Below are 25,092 nucleotides of genomic sequence, written 5' to 3'. Positions count from 1 at the left end.
GAATGGCCTCCTTCTGCACTGTATGTTCTATGTATCTCTGTATCTAACGGCATTGCATTTGATGTGACACCAATGAGCTGACAATAATCAAAAAGTAGACTATTGGAGGTGCTAAAAATCTCAAATAAAATCAAAAAATGCAGGAAATATTCAAAAGGTCATGACAACATCTGTGGTGAGAGAAACAGATTCTCCGGCTGCGCCTGCCCAGTGAAATATTCTAAGTGTGGCCTCACCAAGGCCCTGTATAATTACAACAACGCATCTCTGCTCCTGTACTCAAAAGTTCTCACAATGAAGGCCAACATACCATTGGCCTTCTTTACCTCCTGCTGCACCTGCACGCTTACCTTCAGCGACTGATGCACAAGGACACCCAGGTCCCGCTGCACACTCCCCTCTCCCAATTTACAACCGTTCAGGTAGTAATCCGCCTTCCTGTTTTTGCTTCCAAAGTGAATAACCTCACACTTATCCAAATTATACTGCATCTGCCATTGATTTGTCCACTCGCCCAACCTGTACAGATCATTTGGTTGGATTTTCCCCACGACTGATGTTAGGCTTACTAGTCTATAATTCTCTGTTTTCTCTCTACCTCCCTTTTTGAATATTGGAGTGACATTAGCCACCCTCCAATCTGCAGGGACTGTTCCAGAGTCTATAAAATCCCGGAAGGTGACCACCAATGCATCCACTATTTCCAGAGCAACCTCCTTAAGCACTCTAGGATGCAGATTGTCAGGCCCTGGGGATTTATCTGCCTTCAATCCCATCAATTTTCCCAGCACCATTTCTTTACTAATATTGATCTCTCTCAGTTCTTCCTGCTCATTAAACCTTCCATTCTCCAACATTTCTGATATCTGGGGCGAAATTCTCCTACCCGCCCCGCCACATTTCTGCCCCGACCGGCCGGCGGGAGTCTCCGTAACACCGGCCGGTCAATGGGGTTTCCCATTGTGGGGCAGCCCCACGCCCTCGGGAAACCACCGGGCGCCGGCAAAACGGAGACTCCCGCCGGCGGAGAATGACGCCCCTGATTTCTGTCCTCTTTTGTGAAGACAGAACCAAAGTATGTATTCAATTGCTCAGCCATTTCATTGTCCCTTATTATACATTCCCCTGTTTCTGTCTGGAGGGGGGCTACATTTGTCTTTACCAATCTCTTTCTCTTCACATAACAATAGAAACTCTTAGTGTCAGTCTTTATGGTTCCCTGCAAGCTTACTTTCGTACTGCATTTTCCCCTTCTTAATCAGTACCTTGGTCCTTCTTTGCTGAATTCTAAACTGCTCCCAATCCACAGACTTATAACTTTTCTTGGCCAATCTGTATGCTTCTTCCTTGGATCGGATACTATTTCTAATTTCCTTTGTAAGCCATGGATTGGCCCTCTTACCCATTTTGCTTTTGTGCCAGACAGGAATGACCAGTTGCTGCAGTTCCTCCATGCATACATTGAATGTTTGCCAGTGCTTAGCCATTGTCATCCCTTCAAGTAACTCTACCCAATCTATCAAGGCCGACTCATGCCTCATATCTTCATAGTTTCCTTTATTAAGATTCAGCACCCTAGTCTTCAACTCAACTACTTCACTTTCCATCTTGATAAAAAATGTTATGGTTGCTCATCCCCAAGGGGTCTCGCACAGCCAGATTGGCAATGATTCCCTTCTCATTATACAGCACCCAGTCTAAGATGGCCTGCCCTTTAGTTGGTTCCTCCACATATTGGTCAAGAAAACCATCCCGTATACACTCCAGGAATTACTCTTCTACAGCATTGTGGATAATTTGATTTGCCCAATCTATGTGTAGATTAAAATTACCCATGATTTCCTTATTGCATGCATCTCTAATTTCTTGTTTAATGCCTTCCCAACATCAGCACTGCAATTTGCGGGTCTATATATGACACCCACTAATGTTTTTTGCCCCTTGGTATTTCTCAACTCTACCCATACAGACTCCAAATTGTCAGAGCTAATATCCTTTCTCACTATTGTATTAATTTCTTCTTTAACCAGCAGTGCCAGGCCACCACCTTTTCTTTTATGCCTGTCCTTCCTAAATATTGAATACCATGGGACATTCAGTTCCCTGCAGCCACTATCTGCACGATTAGTTCATCCATTTTATTGCAAATGCTCCGTGCATTAAGCACAGAGCCTTCAAATTTGTCTTTTTCACATTTTTTGTCTTGCTCCCAATGTTTTTTCTCTTTTGCCCTGTTTGAATTTTGCCCTTGGTTTTTTTGCCTATCACTTTTCTTATTCCTTTTTCTATCTTTTGTTTTTGCCCTTGCTCCCTCTTTCTCTGACTCTTACATAGGTTCCCCTCTCCCTGGTATGTTAATTTAAATCCTCCCCAACAGCGCTAGCAAACATCCCCCCCCCCCCCCCCCCCCAGGACATTAGTTCCAGTCCTGCCCAGGTGTAGACCGTCCGATTTGTAATGGTCCCATCTCTCCCAGAACCGGTTCCAATGTCCCAATAATCTGAATCCCTCCCTCCTGCACCATCTCTGATGCCACACATTCATCCTGTCTATCCTATCATTCCTACTCTGATTAGCACGTGGCATTGGTGGCTATCCTGAGATTACGACCTTTGAGGTCCTACTTTTTAGTTTATCTCCTAACTCCCTAAATTCAGCATGTAGGCCCTCATCCCATTTCTTACCTATTTCGTTGGTGCCTATCTGCACCACGACAGCTGGATGTTCACCCTCCCCCTTTAGAATGTCCTGCAGCCGCTCTGAGACATCCAGGACCCTTGCACCCGGGAGGTAACATACCTTCCTGGAAACTTGTTTGCATCCGCAGAAATGCCTGTCTACTCCCCTTACAATCTAATCCCCTACACTATATCTGTACCACTCCTTTCCCTGCCCTCTTGCGCAGCAGAGCCAGCCACAGTACCATGAACCTGGCTACTGCTACCTTCCCCTGGTGAGCCATCTCCCCCAACAGTATCCAAAATGGTATACCTGTTTTGGAGGGAGATGACCACAGGGGACCTCTGCACTGCCTTCCTGCTCTTCCTCTGCCTGTTGGTCACCCATTTCCTATCTCCCTCATTACCCTTTATCTGCGGTATGACCAACTCACTAAATGTGCTATCCAAGAGAGATAGAGAGGCAGAGAGATTTAAGGAGAGAACTCTAGAGCTTAGGGACTATGCAACTGAAAGCAAAGCCACCAATAATGGAGTCATGAAAATTAGAGATGCTCAAGATGCCAGAATTAGAAATCACAGATATAGCAAGGACTCAGGCCATGTAACGAGTGAGGGCTCAGGCCATGTAATGATTTGAAAACAACGATGCAGAGTGACTGGTCAAAGGCAATTGAGGGCAGTGGCACCTCTTCGCAGGATTTTGGAACGGGTGGAGGAGAGCCTGGAGATGCAGGGGGGGGGCGACGATCCAGGAGGTGGAGAAGCAGGGTCTCAGACCAGATTGTGTCCCTGGAAGCGGAGATTGATATCCTGGGTGACATGTGTAAGATGCTGCGAGCAAATGTGGATGACTCGGAGAACAGGCCCTGGTGGCAAAACCTTTGGATTGTGGGCCTACCGGAGGGGGTGGAGGGAACAAATGCAACCGCCTATGTTGTGAGGATACTGGCCACGTTGATGGACAAGAAGATGCTGTACAAGGTCTTGGAGATGGACCAGATCCATAGATCACTGAGGCAGAGGCCAAGAGCGAGGGAGCCGCCGTGCGCGATGATTGTGTGTATGCACAAGCTCCAGGGAAAGGAAACAATTCTGAGGTGGGCCAGAGCACCGCATGATTGCGATTGGGAATGAAACCAAATCTGGATTTATCAGGACATTGGTGTGGAGTTGGCCAAGAGACGTTGGGGTTCGGCAAGCCCAAGGCAGATAAATTGTTGTTGTTTTTCGGAGGGGGCGGCTCTTCAGTGTTGGAGGTATCATGTTTAATTGTTATTGCACTCTGTTGGGTTTGCTCTGTGCAGTGCATGAAGGGTGGTTGTGGGCTGGAGTGGGGCGGCGGGGTGGTTCAAGAATGCTCTGTATGGGGGCTATTTTGGGGTGATGTCGCTCATATTTTGTTGAGTGGGTGGAGGTTTGGAGAGAAGCAACCAGTAGGATGCAGGTGGGATGGGTGGGGGGGGGCTGTGGTGGTTTGCCAGTATTGAAAGAGGGGAGGGGGTGGAGGTGCAGGGGGGTAAGGGGAACGGGAAAGGAGGGTTGGAACAAGGGGCGATGCAACGTGGCAGCTATGGAGGGGGGAGGGGATGTGGGAGGGGTTGAGGTGATGTCGCAGGCATAGAGGGTGAGTTTGGACATGGCTGTTCGCCATCCAGGGTGTTCGCGCACTTGAAAAGTTTGAAGCAGAGGTGATTTTCTTGCAGGTGACGCATCTCTGGATGTAAGATCAGAGATTGAGGAAGGGGTTGGTGGGCCAATTGTTCCACTTGGGATTTGACTCCAAGTTGAGAGGGGTCGTCATACTGTTGAACAAGAAAGTGGGGTTTACTGGGGCTAGGGAAGTGCGGGACCTGGGGGTGTGATATTTGTGAGAGTGAATGGAGTGCTAGTGGGGACTCTGGTGCTGTTGGTGAATGTGTATGTGCCTAATTGGTACAATGCCAGATTCATGAAGAGGCTATCGGGCGATTCTGGGCTTGGATTCTCACCCGATGATTACGAGGGCCAAGGATTTCAGTTGTGTATTCGAGCTGAAGGTGGATAGATCGACCCCTTAGTTATGTGGAGGACGAGAATAGTGCAAGAGCTAGGATGGTTTATGGAGAGCATGGGGATGGTGGATCCGTGGAAGTTTGAGCACTCGGGAGAGAGAGTATTCCTCCTTCTCGCATGTGTACAGGGTGTATTCCCTGATTGACTTTTTTGTGATGAGCCGGGCGTGCTGATGGGGGTGGAAGGGGTGGAATATCAGTGAATAGTGATTTTGGACCATGCTCCACACAACTTAGATGTGAGACTGGGTTTGGGTCAGGCACAGAGGCCAGGGTGGAGGTTGGTTTCAGGGCTTTTAGCCGATAAGGGATTCTGCGGAAAGGTGGCAGTGGCATTTAAGAATTATGTTGAGCTTAATCAGAATGGGGAGGTATCGGCAGCCACGTTTTGGAAGGCTTTGAAAGTGGTAGTCCGGGGAAAAGTTATGTTGGCCCATCAGCTGTGGCGACAGCCCTTGTGTATGGGGTGTGTGGGGGGAGGAGGCTGATATGGGTTGGTTTTTAGATGGGCTGGACCTCCTAGAGTTGGGGGAGGGGAAGAGGCAGGAGCTGCGAGGGCTAAAGGAGGTGATGGAATGCATTGGTGTGAGGCAGTCGAATAAGGCATTTGGGCCGCATGGCTTCCCAGTGGAATTTCAATAACCAGTTTGCGGCGATGTTGGCCCCCCCACCTTTTGGATATGTTTCATGGAGTGGCAGTGAAGGGGGTGTTGCCGGTTACCTGGCACAAATGTTGATTTTGATGATCCCGATAAAGGGGAAGGATCGATTTGAGTGTGGGTCCAGTAGGTCCATCTCGCTGCTAAATGCAGATGGGAAAGTCCTGTCAAGGGTATTGGTGAGAGGTGCCAAGGATGGGGAGGACCCTGCTACAGAGGCAGAGGCAGCAGGGGGGGGGTTGGCGTTGCCGAACTCGGGTGCGAATGTGGACAAGGTGTGGTGGTGGTGGGAAGGAGAAGGGGTAGAGTGGGTTAGGATGGAGGAAGAATCTTGTAAAGGGTCCAGTTTGAGGGCTATGGTAATAGCAGCGTTGCTAATGGCTCCGAGTAGGCATTCAGGGAGCCCAGTGGTGCAGTCCACGGTGAAGATATGGGATCAGCTGAGGAGGCATTTTAGGATGGAAGGGATGTCGGTGCTAACACCGCTGTGCAAGAACCATGGGTTTGAGCCGGGGGGGATGGATAGTGTACCTCGGAGTGGAGGGGAGGGGCTGACCTAGGTGAGGGATTTTGTATTTGGAGGAAGGATTTGCCAGTCTGGAGGAGCTAAGGGAGAAGGTAGAGCTGAGGGGTAGTGAGTTCAGGTATCTACAGGTTAGGGACTTTGCACAAAAGGTCTGGAGGGGGTTCCCTTGGTTATCAGGATATACCCTGCTGGAGCGACTGCTGCTTCCATATGTGGAAGGGGAGGGAAGAATTGGGGATATATGCAAGTGGCTGGGGGAGCAGGGAAGTGAGCTGGTGGTGAAGATCAAGGAGAAATGGGATGCGGAGTTGGGAGGGGAGATCAATTGGGGAGTATAGAGTGAGGCACTGCGAAGGGTAAATAGGGCCTCTTCTTGGGCGAAACAGTATTTATGGTTTTCTTCTCAACACAATTATTTTACATTCATTAAGATCCAAATTCACATTACTTTACAATATGTACAGGTGGCCAGCACATTTCATGTGAGAAATGTTTTTCCCTAATATAGGTATTAGAAACACTACTACATCTGGATCAAATGGTTTTAGATTCAAGTGTGCTCCAGGGACTTGAACACAAAATCTGAGCCTATGAAATAAATCATTAAACTAAGGCCCCATTTGTTCTCTCAGGTGAATGTATAAGTTCCCATGGCATCATTCAAAGAAGAGCCCAGTAGTTCTCTCAATAACATTGGTGAAATAGATGATCCAGTCATTATTTCACCGCTGCTTATGGGATTTTGCTGTGTGAAAATTGGCAGTTACATTACCTTGGTGACTCATGGATCCTACAATAGGGCTGGGGGACAGCTTGGAGAGTATCAGCTGCCGCTTTGGATTCATGCTTGAGGAAGTGTTGATGATATTCTGCCCTGTGGCTGAATCCATGGGTCAGGCACCATCAATGGGACAGCAGCAGTCAGCAATCAAATGGATGAAATGCAACAAAGCTTGCAACCTCAATGGTATTCCAGCTGACGTCTTCAAAGCTGGTGGGCGTTTGTCCACATCAAGACTCCATTCGCTCATCCTACCAATTTGGAAGGAAAGAGGGGCGCGATTCTCCGACCACCCGCCGGGCCGGAGAATCGGCGGGGAGGGCCGCGCGAATCGCGCCACGCCGCCAGGACGCTGTTCTCCCCCCCCCCCCCCCCCGTAAAAAAACGGGCGGGCGGGCGCGCATGGTGCCGGGCCGCACGGAGAATCGCCGAAACGGCCGTAGTTGCGATAGTCCAGTGGCGCCGCAATTCTCCAGCCCGGATGGGTTGAGCAGCCGTCCGAAAAAATCCGAGTCCCGCCGGCGCCGTTCTAACATGCTCTGGGCCGGTGTGACCTCAGAGTTGAAGGGTCCGGGTGCGACCTGTGTGGGGGGGAGGGGGGTCCAACCCCAAGGAGGGTCTCCATAGTGGCCTGGTCCGCGATCGGGGCCCACCAATCGGCGGGCCGGTCTCTCTGTCGGGGGGCCTCCTTTCCTCCGCACTGGCTCCTGGATCCCTGCACCATTTGGCATCGGGGCCGGCGCGGGGAAGAAGGCCACTGCGCATGCGTTGCGGAATGTGGTGATGAGGGGCTTTTCACAATAACTTCATTGCAGTGTTAATGTATGCCTACTTGTGACAATAAAAACATTTATTCTAGGCTTTTTTTGGTTTTCCGCATATTCAGTAATGACATGCAATACTCTTTTTAAAGGCCACACAAAAAGATATAGAGAAGAGACGGCTACTGCTGAACAGCATTACTGAGACGGGCAAAAGTCTGAAGACCATGTTGGGAAAGAGTGACAATGTTGTGGATGACAAACTTAGTCTGTTAAATTGTAACTGGATAGCAGTCACGTCACGGGCGGAAGAATGGTTCAACCTACTACTGGTGAGTAACTTTGAATACCATATTCTGAAATGCAGAAGTTGTCTTTGGAATGCAACATATGATCATATGAACAGCAAAGAATAGTGCGAGAGATTGATGGAATGGAATGCAGATTCATTTGCACCATACTCTCTGAGTCCAACGGGGAGATCAATTAGTGATCCCTGTGGTCCTCATGAGGGTTATCACTTCCCTACCTCTCAACCACCCCCCTCCCCACCCCAAGTCCAGAACATCCCCCGACTACCATGATGATGAGGCTTTGACAAAGGGGCACCTGGACTTGAAACGTTAGCTCTTTTCTCTCCCTACAAATGCTGCCAGACATGCTGAGATTTTCCAGCATTTTCTCTTTGGTATGATGATGAGGCCTCCTTTGCTTCTTGGTGCACCGCCTCGGATCAGCCGCTATTGGAGCTGGATCGGCGAGTATGAATCGGATAGGAGATTGTCGCTTCCGGGCAGAGCATCAAAGGGCCGCTCCTCTTCAACGCTGACCTCCTGCTGTGGGTCAGTCGTCTCAGTCTCTATTTCTGATCTTGAGTTTCCGTCCTCGAGGAGAATGACACTCTGGTTTCTTATACACTGAGCCCCTGCACAGAGGGCATTGAGGGCCTCTTCCCGACCTGAATCATTTCAACAGGAGCGGTTTCCTTGCTCTGAAGGTGTTCCACGTGTTTCCTTACAGCCTTCTCTTTAGTCTAGACCTTTTAGGAAACGTGGCCAGTCTTTTCCACATGTGACCCCTGGGATCCAAGGAGATCAGTCTCCAAAATTCCATATATAGATTATGTTTCCTGTCTTGAATGTCCTGACGGGCCTTTAGGTATCAAACTTTATTTTCTCGGCTTCTTTTCTTGACTCCACCTTTTCCCCCTAGATTGGGAAACAGTGGGCTGAGTCTTGTTGCCTTTTCTGTGGCCCTGCTGTAACTTGGCAATCAGTGAGGTTGCCCTCCTTTCTTTTGATATCTATATTCTAATGCTCAGAGTCGCCAGGTATCAAATGATACCACCACAAGGTTCAACCAGCTATCAATCAAAGAGCCAAACACCAGTTAGTTAGTTCAAGGTCAAGGGTACTTTATTTACACACACAATTAGTCATGCAACATAAACACTACTTGTTAACTACACCTATCGACTGAGACAACCTGTACCTAACTTCAGGCACCTGTTCGATTCTGGATCTATCGAGTCTGGAGAAGTAACTGCTGTTCAGCTAGGCTCGTCCGTCTGGTAGTGGACGTTGAACTTGGACTTGCTTCTGGTGGTGCTGCGATTGGAGATGGTTGTTGCCGGGGCGCCAGGTCCAAAAGAGGACGAACACATGGTGGACTCTCTTCTTATGCTTGGGGGTTTTTGCACTCTTTTGGGTGGTCCTTCAGTTTGGCCCCCACTAATTGGGTGATCCCTGATCACTATGTTTGATTTCGAACCAATAAATGGGTGGGTGTCTTGGTGGCTGGGCGTGTCCCAAGCGGTCACTGACCCTGTTGTTTACGCTTCCCTAGTACAGGGAGTGGTGCCGAAATGTCTGGGACTGTACCGGTCACTCAAGTACCAGTCCTTTGTCTTGGTGGAGATGGGCCATCAAATGCTAATCGGTCCATCAAAATGCTAATTGGTCGGAGTTTCGATACCGTCTGGATTCCTCACTTGCAAATATACATTTCAGGCTCTGAGCCTGCCTGAATCTTGCTCTGTCCATTTTACCCGCTATGCTTTGCGAGCTTCTCTGTTCCTGGTTGTAAGTGGCCATCCCATTGGCTACAGTCTGGACCAGAGTCAAAGGCGTGGTTTCCATTTTAGTGTGCAGCATATTCCTGTAATCAAAGAGGAAGCAGGTCAATTTGGTGCTTGGAGGACCAGTGGTCTGTTTATTCATGCCGTTTTTAGACGTTAGGGCTGCCGGTTCGGCTAGGATTTTGGAGGATGTATGGCATGGCGCCGTGATGATATGTTTAATCCCGTTTGACTCCACAAATGTCTGGAAATCTTCACTGGTGAAGAGGGTCCCATTGTCTGACACGAGGGCCTCCGTGTACCCCATGAAAGGAAAATGATTGCCAGAGGTTCTCTATGGTCATGTTGGAAGTCATAGATGACATTCGCTGTATGTCCGTCCACTTAGAATGGGCGTCGACCGAGATTAAGAACATCGATCCCATGAATGGCCCGGTGAAGACCACATGTACCCATACCCAAGATCTCCCTGACCATTTCCACGGGTGCAGCGAGGCCGAAGGGGGGAGCTTCTGGTTCGCTTGGCACAAAGGGCACTGTTCCACCAAGTGCTCAATGTCCGTGTCAAGCCCAGTACCAGATGTATGCCACTTGCCCATCTGGAACATGCATTTTTCCCACTTGCGGCGGACGTCTGAGTTGGAGAGTCATCGCAGGACTTCCTCCAGGTTTGCCAGATGTCCTTTCTCGGTAACTCCTGTGATTAAAACATTATCTAGGTACACTGCCACCTTAGGCAGCTCTTGAAGGATATTTTTCATCATGTGCTGGAAAATGGCGCATGCCGGTATTCATACCAGCCCTTATGGATATTGATAGTTATGTACTTTCTGGATGCCATATCGAGCTCTGGAGGGACACGTAGGTCGTATCAAGCATGGTAAAAGTGCAGCCTCCTGCCAGTTTTGCATAGAGGCCATCAACGTGTAGTATAGTGTACTGGTCTAGTTGGGAAGATCGGTTACCAGTTAGTTTATAGTCCCACAATTGCGACCAACTTGTCGGGCTTGGGGACCGAGACGACTGGGGTGTACACAGATTTTTGCCCTTGCTTGCTTGGTTTTACCGAAGCCTTCCTGAAATACCTTGGGGTATTTTCCGATGGCCTCGTATCGACTTCCAGTTCCATTTTGAAAATTGGCCACCAGTCCAAACGGATCTGTTGAAGCCAATCTTTGCCAGAAGATTAGATCATGGTCCTCGTATGACCATCCGAGGGAATCAGACCGTCTTCTGCCCATGGATAACAAGGGTCACGCTGGTTCCTCCAATCAGTAAGGGTTCCCACGTATATCAGGCCAATCTGGCTCTGGAGCTTTGCAGGCCTTGAGGCACGATGCCCGTTCAGAGACGCCTGTAAGTCTGTTTTCCAATAATGGAGTTGGCAGCTCCTCTCTCCACTTCCTTTACAGGGAATGGCCTTGGACCTGGAGTTAGATTTTTTTAAAGTATTTTTATTTGCCATTTTTTCATAATTTTCGCTACACGAAAAAAAGAAAACAACAAAACAACCCCAACAATGTAAAATCTAAAATATCAATTCGTAAATCAGAAACGAAAATCAAGCATCAAACAAGCCGCACCTGCCTCCGCCCCCCTCCCCCCTTTGCATTCAACGGCAACCAACTCCCAAAAGTGAAGAATAAACAAACCCCATGAATCGTAGAACCCCTCCTTTGCCCCCCTTCAGCTCAAACATCACCTTCTTCAGGATCAAAAACTCCAGCAGGTCCCCCCCGCCATGCTGAGGCACAGGACAGAGGAGCTGACCTCTATTCCCGCAGGATCCGTCTACGCGCGATCGGCGAGGCAAAACTAAAACGTCTACGCCCGCACCTGCCTGCAACTCAGGCCGGTCCGACTACCAAAAATGGCTTCTGGAGGACCTAGTGCTAAATACCTCCCTCCAATACATTTCCAGCTTTGGGCAGGTCCCAAACATATGAACATGGTTTGTAGGACCTCTCCCACACTGCTCACAGACATCTCTACCCCCTCAAACAGCCAGCTCATCCTTGATTTTGTGTGCCCGATACACAACGTTCAATTGTATCAGCCTCAACCTTGCGCACGAGGTTGAGGCGTTCACCCTTCGCAGCACCTCACAGAACAATCCCTCTTCCATCACCCCCCCCCCCCAGCTCTTCCTCCCATTTCACCTTAACCCCCTCCATGGACACCCTATCCACCTCCAGAATCCTCCCATAACTCGCATATACCACCACCTTCTCCAACACCCCCCCCCCCCCCGTCAACAGTACCGCCTCCAACAGCGAGGAGGCCGACTTAATTGGGAAGGATGGGAAAACCTTCCTTGAAAAATCTCAAACCTGCAGGTACCTAAATCCTTTCCCCTGCGCCAACCTGTACTTCTCTCCCAGCTCCTCCAAGCTCGCAAATCATCCCCCAAGAAACAGATCTTTCATTCCCTTAATGCCCCTCTCCTCCCATCTACAAAACCTCGCATCTATCCTCCCTGGCTAGAACCCATAATTCCCCCTAATCAGCAACCCCCCCCCCCCCCCCCCCACCCCCGACCTGGCCCCCAGCTTAAAGTGCTATTGAAACTGCCTCCAGATCTTCACAGTGCCCACCACCACCGGACTCCCCGAATATTTACCCGGAGCCATCAAGAGCGGCATCATTGCCAGTGCCCTCAACCTCGCCCTCCTCTCTCTTCACCCATCGGGACCTCCCCCCAACCCAGCCCCACACCTTCTCCGCATTCGCCGCCCCGTAATAGCATAGTAAGTTTGGGAGGCCTAGCCCTCCCCGCCTGTCGCCCTTTCTGGGAGACCTCCCTCCTAATCCTAGCCACCTTACCACCCCCAATAAACGAGATGACCAACTTGTCCACCTCCTTGAAGAAAGATTTCAGGAGAAAAACCGGCAGGCACTGAAATAGGAACAGAAATCGCGGTAAAACCTTTATTTTGACTGTCTGCACTCGGCACGCCAATGACAGAGGGAGGTTGTGCAACCTTGCCAAATCGGCCTTCACCCTCCCCCCAAACTAGTAAAATTATACCTTCTGAGCCCAATCCTGCACCATATACAGCCCCAAGTACCAAAAGTGGGTTGCCGCCATACTAAATGGCAGCTCCCCTCGCCCCCTGCCCCCACTCCCGGCTGGGACACCATAAAATATCCTTCTTTAACAGCAGGGAAATTGAAGCCTGCCCCAGCAGTCTGTGACAAGAACCCCCCTACCTATCGCCTCCTCAAACATTCCCACCATCAGCGGTGCCACCTTGTCCATATAAACTTCTTTTAATGTTCCACCGGGAACCCATCCGGTCCCACTGCCTTCCCTGACTGCATCCTCCCAATTGCCTTATTTACCTCCTGCTCCCGCACCGGCCCCTCCAGCCCTGCCTTGTCCTCCTCCCCCAACCTCGGGTACTCCAACCCGTCCAGCTACTCGCTATCTCTCGCTCCTCTCCCAAAGGCTCAGACCAATACAACGTCTCATAGTCCTCCTCAAAAACCTTATTGATCTGCTCTGGGGCCACCACTAGCTTCCCCATCTTATCCCACACCTGGTCAACATACGCGCCGCCTTTTCCCCATGTTCATAGACTGCACCCCTTGCCCTTCACAACTGGCGCACCGCTTTCCCTGTGGACAACCCGTCAAACTTTGCCTGAAGCTCCTTCTTCCTGGCCAAAAGGGCTGGGCCCTGGGTACCCCGCTTACCTCCTATCCATCTCCCACATCTCCTCTATCAAATTTCAGCACTCCACATTCTCTTTGTTGTCCACCTTAGCCTTAAACAAAATCATCTTCCCCTTCAGAGCCATCCAAACCACCGACTGCGAAACCTCTCCTGTGCAATTAAATCCTACATATTCCTCGATCACCTTCCCAATCTTATCGCAAAATCTCTGGTCCCCTAACAGCCACACATCCATTTTCAACCCCGGCCTCTAGGCCACTCCCTTCTCCAGAACCGCATCCACCCAATGCAGCTTATGGTCCGAAATCACTATCGCTGAATATTCCGACTATTTGGCTCTGGCCAATAACGCCTTCCCCGCCGTAAAAACATCTTCTCTTGAGTACACTTTATGTACCGGGGAGAAAAACGAATATTCCCGTTCCCATTGGTGCAGGAACCTCCACGGGTCCACTCCGCCCATCTCTCTCATGAACCCAGCCAGCGCCTTCGCCTATAAGGGCAGCACGGTAGCACAAGTGAATAGCACTGTGGCTTCACAGCGCCAGGGTCCCAGGTTCGATTCCCTGCTGGGCCACTGTCTGTGTGGAGTCTGCACATTCTCCTCGTATCTGCGTGGGTTTCCTCCGGGTGCTCCGGTTTCCTCCCACAGTCCAAAGATGTGCAGGTTAGGTGGATTGGCCATGATAAATTGCCTTTAGTGACCAAAAAGGTTCGGGGGGGTTATTGGGTTATGGGGATGGGGTGAAAGTGAGGGCTTAAGTGGGTCGGTGCAGACTCGATGGGCCGAATGCCCTCCTTCTGCACTATGTCCCCCCCCCCACCCCCGACTGGGTCAGCGAGCGAGGCTGAGACCTGTCCATCCTTGGCTCTTGCACTATATTCCAAAACCCCCCTACTATTAACTCGTGGATGTCCAAATGCAGGATGGCACCCAGCATCCTCTTTGCAAACCCTGCATCATCCCTGTTGGGGTCATATACGCTCATCAGTGCCATCAACCTCCCCTCTTACGCCCCTGGCACGATCATGTACCTACTCCCCTGGTCCGCCACCACCTCCATCTGAAACCTCACCCTCTTGTCCACCAATACCCCTAACCCCCCCCCCCCCCAACATCCCCCCCTCCCAACTCCTACCCCCCCCAAGCTCTGCTATCAAACCCTGAATGGAAAACCTGACTCACCCAGCCCTTCCTGAGCCTCACCTAATCCTTCACCCTCAAATGGGTCTCCTGCAGTATCACCACGTCGGCCTTTATGTTCTTTAAATACGCAAACACCCTCGACCTCTTCACCAGTTCATCCAACCTCCTCATGTTCCACATTACTAATCTGACCAGGGGTCTCCCATAACTTCTCCCCCGCCCTTTCTATCAGCCATCATCATCAGGCCCTGCCCATTGGGCCTGACCCGTCCGTCCCTTTGTTGTAATTGAATCCCTCCAGCCCCCTCCCCGCCCCAATGCATTTCCTCTTGCAAACAATTCTCCCAGTATCGATCCCATTCTACCACCTTTCATACCCCCCAGGCCCATCAAAACCTTTTCGACCAGGTTCCAACAACCCCAGCCCCTCCCCCCACTACATTCCCTTTCACTAGCCAACCTTTGCTTGCTGGTGTGGAGGCCCCTGCCCAGGACCCCTTTTTCCCAAACGCCTCGCCCATAACCCAGTCCCTGAAAAGAAAGACAAACAAACAAAACCAGTGCAAACAACCGCGCCCATGTAAACCACCATAACAAAAAGTTCAATATTCTCCTGCCCAAAGGAACCCATAGCAGAGGGTCCACCACCCTTCTCCACTAACCAGCCCAAAAAACAAACCCCTAACTGTTCCCCTCCAACATGCAAAACAAATGAATATCCTGAACCAAGAAAGAAGAAATGAGGCTGTATATAGCATTTCATCCCCCTTCCCTCAGTCGAGAACCAACCTCCAGTCCCATCTCTCATTTTAATCCCAGCCCTTCGGCCTTCACGAACGCCTCCGCCGCCTCCACAGTCTCAAAGTAGAAGTCCCTTGAGTTATAGATCACCATCAGCTTCACTGGGTGAACGATGCTGATCATCACACCATTATTGTACAGTGCTGCTTTCACCCGACCAAAGGCCACGCGACTTCTCGTCAGCTCCACAGTTAAGTCCTGATATATATGAATACCCACTCCTTCCCATTGCACTTTGTTTTGCCCAACTCAGGACCTTCTCTTTGACATGGAATCTCTGGAAATAAACTATGACCGCCCTTGGCTGCTCGTTTGTCTTTGGCTCAGGTCTGAGCGACCGCTGAGCCCTGTCCAGTTCATACTGGTAGGGTTCTTCCCCCTGCCTCAAAAACTCCACAATCGTCTCGTGAAGTACTCAGTTGGCCTCAGGCCCTCCATCCCCTCAGGCAGGCCCACAATTTGTAAATTCTGCCACCTTGAGCTGTTCTCCAGGTCATCCACCTTGGCTCTGAGTCCTTTGTTGGCCTCAACCACCCTCTGCAGCTCCTTACCCATCGAGGTGAAGTGGTCACTATGTTGCGACAGAGGTTACTCCACCCCCTTCACTTTCTCTCCTTCCTCCCTTACCTTGGCCGACGTCTTCAACACTGCTGCCTTCACTGGAGCCATCGCCTCCTCCACCAACTCCTTCATTGCTGCCATCATCTCCTTCCGCATCACCTCCAAGTACTTGGCAAACTGCCTGTCAAACTCTCCAGCCATTACCTTGGTCAAAGTCTCGACTGTGAGACTCCCCCCAAGCAACCCACCCTTCGCCATTTTTCCTGCTACCAGGCTGACCAGTTTACCCGACGGTGAACTTTTGCTCGCCCCCTTCTTCCCAGCAGCTTTTTCTCGGTGTTCGACATTTCCTCCTTTCTTATGTCTTCCTGCATTAGCTTATCCAAAAATTACCCCTGGAACTGGGGATTAAACTCCAAAAACCAGAGCCTTGAGCAGGAGCCGCCCAACGTGCAACTTCCACCTCCATGCCGCCACCTGAAATCCTGGAGTTTGATTTTAATTGGGGAAATCTTGGGGGTTGTGCTACAGTTTAACTGTATCATTTCTTTCTGTTTGAGCTGGTGGATTAGGAAGGACTGGGCCTGAGGTGGGTTTGGCTTCAAGCCTGGGTGGCACATGTACTGTCGATTCTGGCAGTCTCGCCTTGTGCGTGTCCTTCGGCTACAGGTACAGAAGCCTTGCGACTTGCCTGAAATCCTCTGGGGAAGCTTCTCCAAACATTCTGGGATTTCTCAGCCGTCCATCCATATTCTCAAGTGTCGTGACTGAGTGGCGAACTGAGTGAGTTGGTGGGGCACGTGAGTGTTCTTGATGGCAAAACTGGTCTTTCTATATGGAGGTCGCCCTGCACCGAAACCACTACCATCAATTGACCCTTCAAGTTCCTGGGCTCCTTTCTCTGCATTCTCCAGGGTCAGCACAGTTCTATAGCCCTTTAAGGTCTAGGGTAGGTCCTGCTAGTAGCTTTCTCTGTATCGCAACAATGTTTATCCCGCATACCAATCGGTCCCATAGGATCTTAGGAAGGGATGGCCCATACTCAGTGTTGCGCCAGTTCCCTGAACCTGATCAGAAATTCAGTCACGGATTCTCCAGGGGTCCTTCCAGCCATCTTAAACCTGTAACGCTGGAGAATTATCAATGGTCTTGGGTCCTAGTGGTTTGCCATTAACTCTACCAATCTGTTAAAGATATTTGAGTTTAGGGTTGCCGCATACGTTAAACTCTTAATGATGCCGAACGTCGAGACTCCATAAGTTATCAGAAGGATTACCTTGTGTTCTATGCCATTATCACAAAGAATAGTGCATTTTTTGGTATACCCGGGCCAGTCCTCTTAGCACGCAACATATGTCTCTGGTGTTTTTGATTGCATCGAGGCCTTTCCAGGTTATCTTCGCACTTCATTCATTACCGGAGTTTCAAGGAAGGCTGTCCAGAATCTTGTGCTTGATTCTCATCGCCAATGTAGGAGACACAAAAATGACACAAAACAGAAAGCCACTGCCGCGATGTACAACACAAATGTCCCAGCCCGGGACTATCGGAACTCCCGGTCTGAGTCTGGGAGCAGAATTCAAAGGGCTCACTCGTGAGTCCCAGCTGGGTGGGCCCCACATGCTACCGTGGGAACCTGTACTCTACGAGCCCCATGGGGAGATCGATTAGTGATTCACCGTGGTGCTCATGAGAATTATCACACAACTGAATATTTTGGATTTTGTTCATTAAATTTGTAGTTTTTAAATAAAGGAAATAAAGGGTGGCACGGTGGCACAGTGGTTAGCACTGCTGCCTCCACAGCTTCAGGGTCCCAGGTGCAATTCCTGCCTCGGGTGAGTGTCTGTGTGGAGTTTGCACTTTCTCCCCGTGTCTGCCTGGGTTTCCTCCGAGTGCTATGGTTTCCTCTCACATCCAAAGATGGGCAGGTTAGGTGGATTGGCCATGTTAAATTGCTCCTTAGGGTTAAAAAAAAAGTTTAAGGTCAGGTTACTGAGTTACGGGAATAGGGTGGAAGCATAGGCTTAAGTAGGGTGATCTTTCCAAGGGCCGGTGCAGACTCGATGGCCCGAATGGCCTCCTTTTGCACTGCAAGTTTAATGATGCTGTGATTCTAAATATCTTAGTGATTTCAGTTTAGAGAACTTTGTAAATATATTGGCGATAATTTACTGCCTGGAAGGTGAATTATGTGGCAGTTTACTGCTTGTTATTGACAGTGCAAGAATCTCCTTTCCATTGAAATGAATGTAAAAGCTAATTGGGCAGTTTCTGTGATATGCAGGTTGTTTGTCGGATGTTAATTGTGTTTAATTGGTGCAGGTGATGGGCATTAACTCTGGTTTCACTTGGACTCCGACAGATTGTAATAGGGGTTTGAGTCTAGGATGTGCATGTTTATAATGTAAAATTCTGTGAACTAATGCATCTCTTTAAGTGTATAATCACCATTAGGCATTCAGTATAGTGTCACTTACCTTTGGTGACCTTCCTCTGGTGTAGCACCCAAGACGTATATGAGCTCCATTGTCTCCGTCAACTAACCTAAAGCAGATAAATTGCAGCAACAAATACAGTTTAACTTTAGCATTGTCAGGTATATCAACAGTTACTCAATGGACTGTATAATTACAGAAGCACCAGTAGGACCCAGAATGTGGTCACAAAACAATGGGCAAAGTTGCAGAATGACCTGTACTAAAAGCTGATTTAAATTAACATAATTAGACAAACTAGTAGCCCTGATTATGACCTATAGGCTGCATTATAAATTTATTCCAACAATGTGTAATAAGTAGGCATGCAACCAGCACTTACCACCCTTATTATTCAGATCGAACTTGCCTGGAGATTCATCAAGTCAGTTGTCTTATTGACCTGATTTTACTCTGAGATATCTCTCTCAATTGTAGCCACAACCCGTTCAATTCCTGTTTGCAGCATTCTAACATTTCGGTACGGTGTCTACCTGACCTAACCTGAGGTTAACCAAGAACTCCATCTGTGCTCATTAAATAATGTACTCTGATACAACTTTGCCCATGTTCCAAGACATTTCATGAGAAACACCCCCTCGGTGCCTGCTGAGTTTTGTTTTAACTGGTTCCTGGAAAGCAAAGCACAATTCAAGAATGTGTTAGCAACAAAAAATATTTCTGGAAAGCTAGCTTACCTTGTAGTAAAGACCATCAAATGGTATACAGTGTTTCACCAGAATTCAATGACCCAAATGGTTCATGGGGAACAAATCCTGACCTGTACAACTTGGTGAAGTAGAAAATAAATGCGTATATTCTTTTGAAATTTCAGGGTATGACATCCTCAGGAAGGGCAGCACGGTGGCGCAGTGGGTTAGCCCTGCAGCCTCACGGCACCGAGGTCCCAGGTTCGATCCCGGCTCTGGGTCACTGTCCGTGTAGAGTTTGCACATTCTCCCCGTGTTTGCGTGGGTTTCGCCCCCACAACCCAAAGATGTGCAGGCTAGGTGGATTGGCCACGCTAAATTGCCCCTTAATTGGAAAAAATGAATTGGGTACACTAAATTTATACTTTAAGAAAATGACATCCTCAGGAGCATATTGATATATTTACAGAGGGTTCGAAACACACACAAGTTTCAAAACAATTGGGGTAGGTTATAAGCAGGATTTTTGGTGGCAGATTCTTTCGTCTTAGCATGGTAGCACAAGTGGATAGGACTGTGGCTTCACAGCGCCAGGGTCCCAGGTTTGATTCCCCGCTGGGTCACTGTCTGTTAGTCTGCACGTTCTCCCCATGTCTGCATGGGTTTCCTCCGGGTGCTCCAGTTTCCTCCCACAGTCCAAAGACGTGCAGGTTAGGTGGATTGACCATGCTAAATTGCCCTTAGTGTCCAAAAGAAAAAGGTTAGATGGGGTTATTGGATTACGGGGATAGGGTGGAAGTGAGGGCTTAAATGGGTCGTGCAGACTCTATGGGCCAAATGGCCTCCTTCTGCACTGTATGTTCTTTGTTCTTATTGAATAAAATCCCTCCTCCAGTGTCACATATTATACTGCATTGAAAGCTAGCTCTTCGACCTGCCGCAAAGTCCTTGATTTTTTTTCTTCTCTGTCTTGTTATTCCTTTGGTCTTAATTTAATGCATCATCGTCTCAACATGGCAAAAGTCTGAACATACGAATTAGGAGCAGGAGTAGGTAACTCGGTCCCTCAAGCCTGCTCTGATCATCTTGGCTGATCAGGTTGAAACCATACCTCCACATTCTCACTTTCGACTGCTGCCTCACAGCGGCAGGGACCCATTTTCGATTCCGACCTTGGGTGACTGTCTGTGTGGAGTTTGACTTTCTCCCCGTGTTTGCATACTTTCCTCCAGGTGTTCTAGTTTCCTCCTACAGTCCAAAGATGTGCAGGTTAGATGAATTGGCCATGCTAATATTGCCCAAACGTTAGGTGGGGTTACGGGGATAGGTGCGGGGATCGGGCTTAGGTAGGGTACTCTATCGGAACAAGGGCCAGTGCAGATCCGATGGGCCAAATGGCCACCGTCTGCACTGTAGGGATCTTATGATTATGACTCTATAACTTTTTACCCCTTTATCAAAAAGCAATCCGGCTCTGCCTTAAAATGTTCTAAGACACCACTTCCACTACCTTTGAGGAAGAGAGTTTCAGAGACTCATGTCCCTCAGAGAGAAAAAAATTCTCCTAATCTGGATCTTATATGGGCACCATTAGTTTTAAAGTGCGGCACCTAGTTCTAGGTTCTTCGACAAGAGGAAACATCCTCTCTAAACCTTTTCTATCAAGACTTCACAGAATCTTGTATGTTTCAGTCAAGTCGCCTCTTACTTCGAAACTCCAGTCGATACAAGCCAAGCCTGTCGAACCTTTTCTCAAACGGCAGCCTGCCATTCCAGGTTTTAGTCTGATAAACTTTATCTTAGAATCATACAGTGCAGAAGAGGCCCTTCAGCCCATCAAATCTACACTGACAAAAAAAACGACTCTAATCCACACTAATCCCACTTACCAGCACTTGGCCCATAGCCTTGAATGTTGTGAACTTCAGGTGCCTATCCAAGTACTTTTTAAATATAGTGAGACTTCCTGTCTCAACTACCCTCCCATGCAGTGCATTCCAGATTTCCACCACCCTCTGGGTGAAAAAACCCTTCCTCCTTTTTACCTTAAAATTATGCTCTCATGTTATTGACCTTTCACCTAATGGGAACAGCTACTTTATATCCACCCTGTCCATGCCCTTTATAACCTTATACACCTCAATCAGGTCCCCCTCAACGTTCTCTGTTCCAAAGAAAACAAACCAAGCTTATCCAGTCTCTCTTCATTGCTAAAATGCTTCACCTCGGCAACATCCTGGTGAATCTCGTCTGCACCCCCTTTAGTATGTCATGGGAATGTCCCTTTGAGAAATGTTTTTGTCTTATCACATGGCTTCAGTGATGTCATTGTGTGGGTGGAGCTGGGCTGTGGAGCTGGGTTTTTAGCTTTTGTTTTTAAGTTGGGAGTTGGCTGTGGCTTTGAGTTTGAACTGGGTTTGTTCTGCACAGGTTGAAAGAAGGTTTTTTCTCTATCTACATTTTTAAAGCTGTTTCCAGACTACTTGATAACTTGAAAATAATTAACTGTTTTCTGGAAGAAATTGAAACTTGCTGTTTTGGAAAGGAAACAGGGGCATCCATACCAAGTTTTCCGGTTTATGGGATCTTGTTATTAAATTGGAACAGCTAAAGGAGGGAATTTTTAAGGGTGATACATAGATTACTGTAGCTGTGTGGGGTATTTATGTTGGTAATTGATAAAAATGCTTACTCTGTGTGTTTATACAAATGTTAACTAAATTCGTAGAGTAAAGCTTGTTTTTGAGTAAAAGTGCTGAAGGCCTCAGTTGAATAACACCTGAAAGACAGGCCCTTGTGCCTCGTAACCAAAATCGATAAACAGTTGTAGGTCAGATGAACTCCATGGTATGCTTTGACGTTTTCTAAACCATGACCCAAAACAAGTGTGGTGACCAAAACTGAACACTACTCCAGCTGTGGCCTCGCCAAAGTCCTGTACACCTCAAACCTAACCTCCCTGCTCTTTTAATTTATGCCATGACTGACAAAGGCAAGTGCCCCATCTACCCTCTTAACTACACTATTAACCTATCCTGCCACCTTCAGTGATTTGTGGAGAAATACCCCAAAATCTCTCTGAGCTTCTTCATTTCCTTAGGGAAATGTTTTTCAAGGTTAAATTCCATCTTCTACTTATTTGTCCATCTGACCAATCCATCTATCTCCTCCTATAATCCAAGACCTCCTTCTTCACTGTCAACCACTCGGCCAATCTTCGTGACATCTTCAAACTTACTTATCATCCCCTCCACATTTTTTTCTGTATCATTTATATTTATCACAAACAATAAGGGATCCAGCACTGATGCATGTGGTACGCCACTAGACAATGGCCTCCAGTCACACAAACAGTCTTCTACCACCATTCTCTGTATCCTATCATTAAGCCAATTTTGGATTCAACTTGTCATGTTACCCTGGATCCCATGTCCTTTTACCTTCTTTATCATTCTCCCATGTGGGACCTTATCAAAGGCTTTGCTGGATATATACTTACATCAACTGCACTACCCTCATCGACACACCTGGTCACCTCCTCAAAAGATTCAATCAAATTTGTTAGGCATGACCTCCCTCTGACAAAGCTATGCCGACTATCCCTGATCAAATGTTGCACCTCTCAGTGCAGATTGATTCTGTACTTCGGAATTTTCTCCAATAGTTTCCCGACTCACTAATTTAATTGAATTTTTTGAGTAGGTGCCAAAAATGATTGGCGAGGGAAGAGCTGTGGATGTTGTCCACATGGACTTTAGTAAAACATTTGATAAGGTCCCTCATGGCAGGCTGGTGCAAAAGATTAACTCACATGGGGTCGGAGGTGAACTAGCTGATAGGATTCAGAACTGGCTTGGACATAGAAGACAGAGGGTAACAGTGGAAGGGTGTTTTTCCGAATGGAGATATGTAACTAGTGGTGTTCCGCAGAGACCTCTGCTCTTTGTAATATAGATAAATGACTTGGAAGAAAACATAGCGGGTCTGATTAGTAAGTTTACGGATGATACTAAGATTGCAGGAGTTGGGGATAGTGATGAAGATTGTCAGAGAATACAACAGGATATGGATAGGCTGCAAAATTGAGCAGAGAAATGGCAGGTGGAATTTTGGTAGATCCAATTCAGGTGGGAACTACAAAACAAATGACAGAACTATCAGGAGCATAGAGACACAGAGAGATCTGGATGTGCAAGTCCACAGTATGGCATGCTGGCCTTCAGAGGGCGGGGTATTGAATATAAAAAGCTCGAAAATGATGTTACAATTATGTAGAACATTGGTTAGGCCACATTTGGAATACTGTGTTCAATTCTGGTCACCGCACTACCAGAAGGACGTGGAGGCTTTGGAGAGAGTACAGAAAAGGTTTACCAGGATGTTGCCTGGCTTGGAGGGTATTAGTTATCAGGAGAGATTAAATAAACTGTGATTGTTGTCCCTAGAGAGACGGAGGCTGAGGGGCGGCCTGATAGAAGTTTATAAAATTATTAGGGGTATATATAGGGTGAACAGTTGGAGGCTTTTTCCCAGGGCGGAAATGACAATTACAAAGGGACACAAGTTCAAGGTGAGGGGGGACAGGTTCAGTGGAGATGTGCGGGGGAAGCTTTTTTACACAGAGGGTGGTGGTGATCTAGAATGCACTGCCAAGTGAGGTGGTTGAGGCAGATTCGTTAGTGATCTTTAAGACTTATCTGGATAGGCACATGGATAGACGGGGTATAGAACGATACAGGCGGTTGGTCTAGATAGGACACATGATCGGTGCAGGCTTGGAGGGTTGAAATTCCTGTTCCTGTGCTGTAATGTTTCTTGTTCTTCTTTGACCACTGATCCACCCCTCTTCAAAAGTGGAACCACATTAAGTGTCCTCCAGTCCTCTGGTACCTCCCCTGTGGCCAGAGAGGAATTAAAAATTTGGATCAGAGCACCTGTAATTTCCCCCCTTGCCTCCCACAGCAACCTGGGCTACAACTCAACTGGACCTGGGGATTTGTCCACTTTTAAGGCACCAAAACGTCCAGTACCTCCTCACTCCCTATGTCAAACTGCTCAAAAACCTCACAGCCCCTCTGTCTGAATTCTACGCCTAAGTCCCCCTTCTCCAAAGTGAAGTACTCGTTTGACGCATACTAATGTCATCCGTTTCAACATACAGATTACCTCCTTGGTCCCTAATGTGTCACATTCCTTTGGTTATCCTCTTCCCCTTGATATACTTAAGGAATATCTTGGGGATTTTCCCTAATCTTACCCACCAGTGCTTTTTCATGCCCCCTCTCCTAATTTCCTTTTTGAGTTCCCCCCCCCTTGCACATTCTATGCTTTACAAGAGCTTCTGTAGATTTGCTCCCTTTGTACCTGTTAAAAGCCTCTCATTTCCTTCCTATCTTCGACATCCCAGGTTCTTTGGACATGTTGCTCCTTCATTTCACCCTAAAGGAAACATGTTGGACCTGTACTCTCACCAATTCCATTTTGAACATCCTCCACTCTACTGTTATAAATTTACCCAGTCCACTTTGGTCATATCCTGCCTTATTTGAATAAGATCAGCCTTCTCCAAATTCAAACCTTTTTTTGCAGCCCACCTTTTTCCTTTTCCATGACAAATTTAAAACGCACAGTATTGTGTTCACTATCACTAAAATGTTCGTCCATTGCTACCTCCAACAACTTTCCAGTTTTGTTCCTCAGAACTAGGTCCAGCACTGCACCATCCCTTGTTGGACCTTCGATATTTGATTGAAGAATCATAGAATCTATGGCACAGAGATGGGCCCTATGGCCCAAACTGGTCCAAGCCAACCAAAAACCTAACTAAGTTAACCCCATTTGCCAGCATTTAGCCCGTATCCCTCTAATCCTATAGAATCGTTAAAAAAAAATATTTTCAGAAATATTTTTTCCATTGAACATCTCAAGAGATGTAATCTGTTCAGGTTTGCTACACAAAGAGAACAGATGAGAAGAGTTCAAACTCTACACATAGATTGCTGTTACAAGCCTCTTTTAATATTTTACCTTCCCAAACAGATTTATCTCAAGTCTCAGAAACATTCAGCTGTTTCAAAATGAAAGTAATTGCAAATTCCTCCCCGCTCCATATTTAACATGGATGGGTGATTGGCCTTTGTGAAGACTTTTTAAATTGCTTGAAGTTGGGGTAACGATTGCTGCTCTTTCACTAATGTAGATGAAGAAGGCATCAAAGAAGTGTTTCCGCATGTGTGTGGTTGGG

At 47.9% G+C, this 25,092-nt stretch overlaps 1 protein-coding gene across 15 annotated transcripts in view; it reads left to right on the top strand.

The window, feature by feature from the left end:
- Nucleotides 1–25,092, top strand: part of dmd (dystrophin) — a 3,042,490-nt gene that overhangs the window by 1,501,495 nt on the left and 1,515,903 nt on the right. For all 15 annotated transcript variants that reach the window (XM_072513983.1, XM_072513987.1, XM_072513978.1 and 12 more), the window contains one exon: nucleotides 7,612–7,791. In XM_072513983.1, coding sequence (XP_072370084.1) covers nucleotides 7,612–7,791 — 180 coding nt within the window. The remainder of the gene's footprint in view (nucleotides 1–7,611; nucleotides 7,792–25,092) is intronic.

This window comes from Scyliorhinus torazame, chromosome 8, assembly GCF_047496885.1.
Source record: "Scyliorhinus torazame isolate Kashiwa2021f chromosome 8, sScyTor2.1, whole genome shotgun sequence".
NCBI classification, from domain to species: Eukaryota; Metazoa; Chordata; class Chondrichthyes; order Carcharhiniformes; family Scyliorhinidae; genus Scyliorhinus; species Scyliorhinus torazame.
Note: the sequence above shows the minus strand (reverse complement) of the source record. Positions and strands in the feature narration are given on the sequence as shown.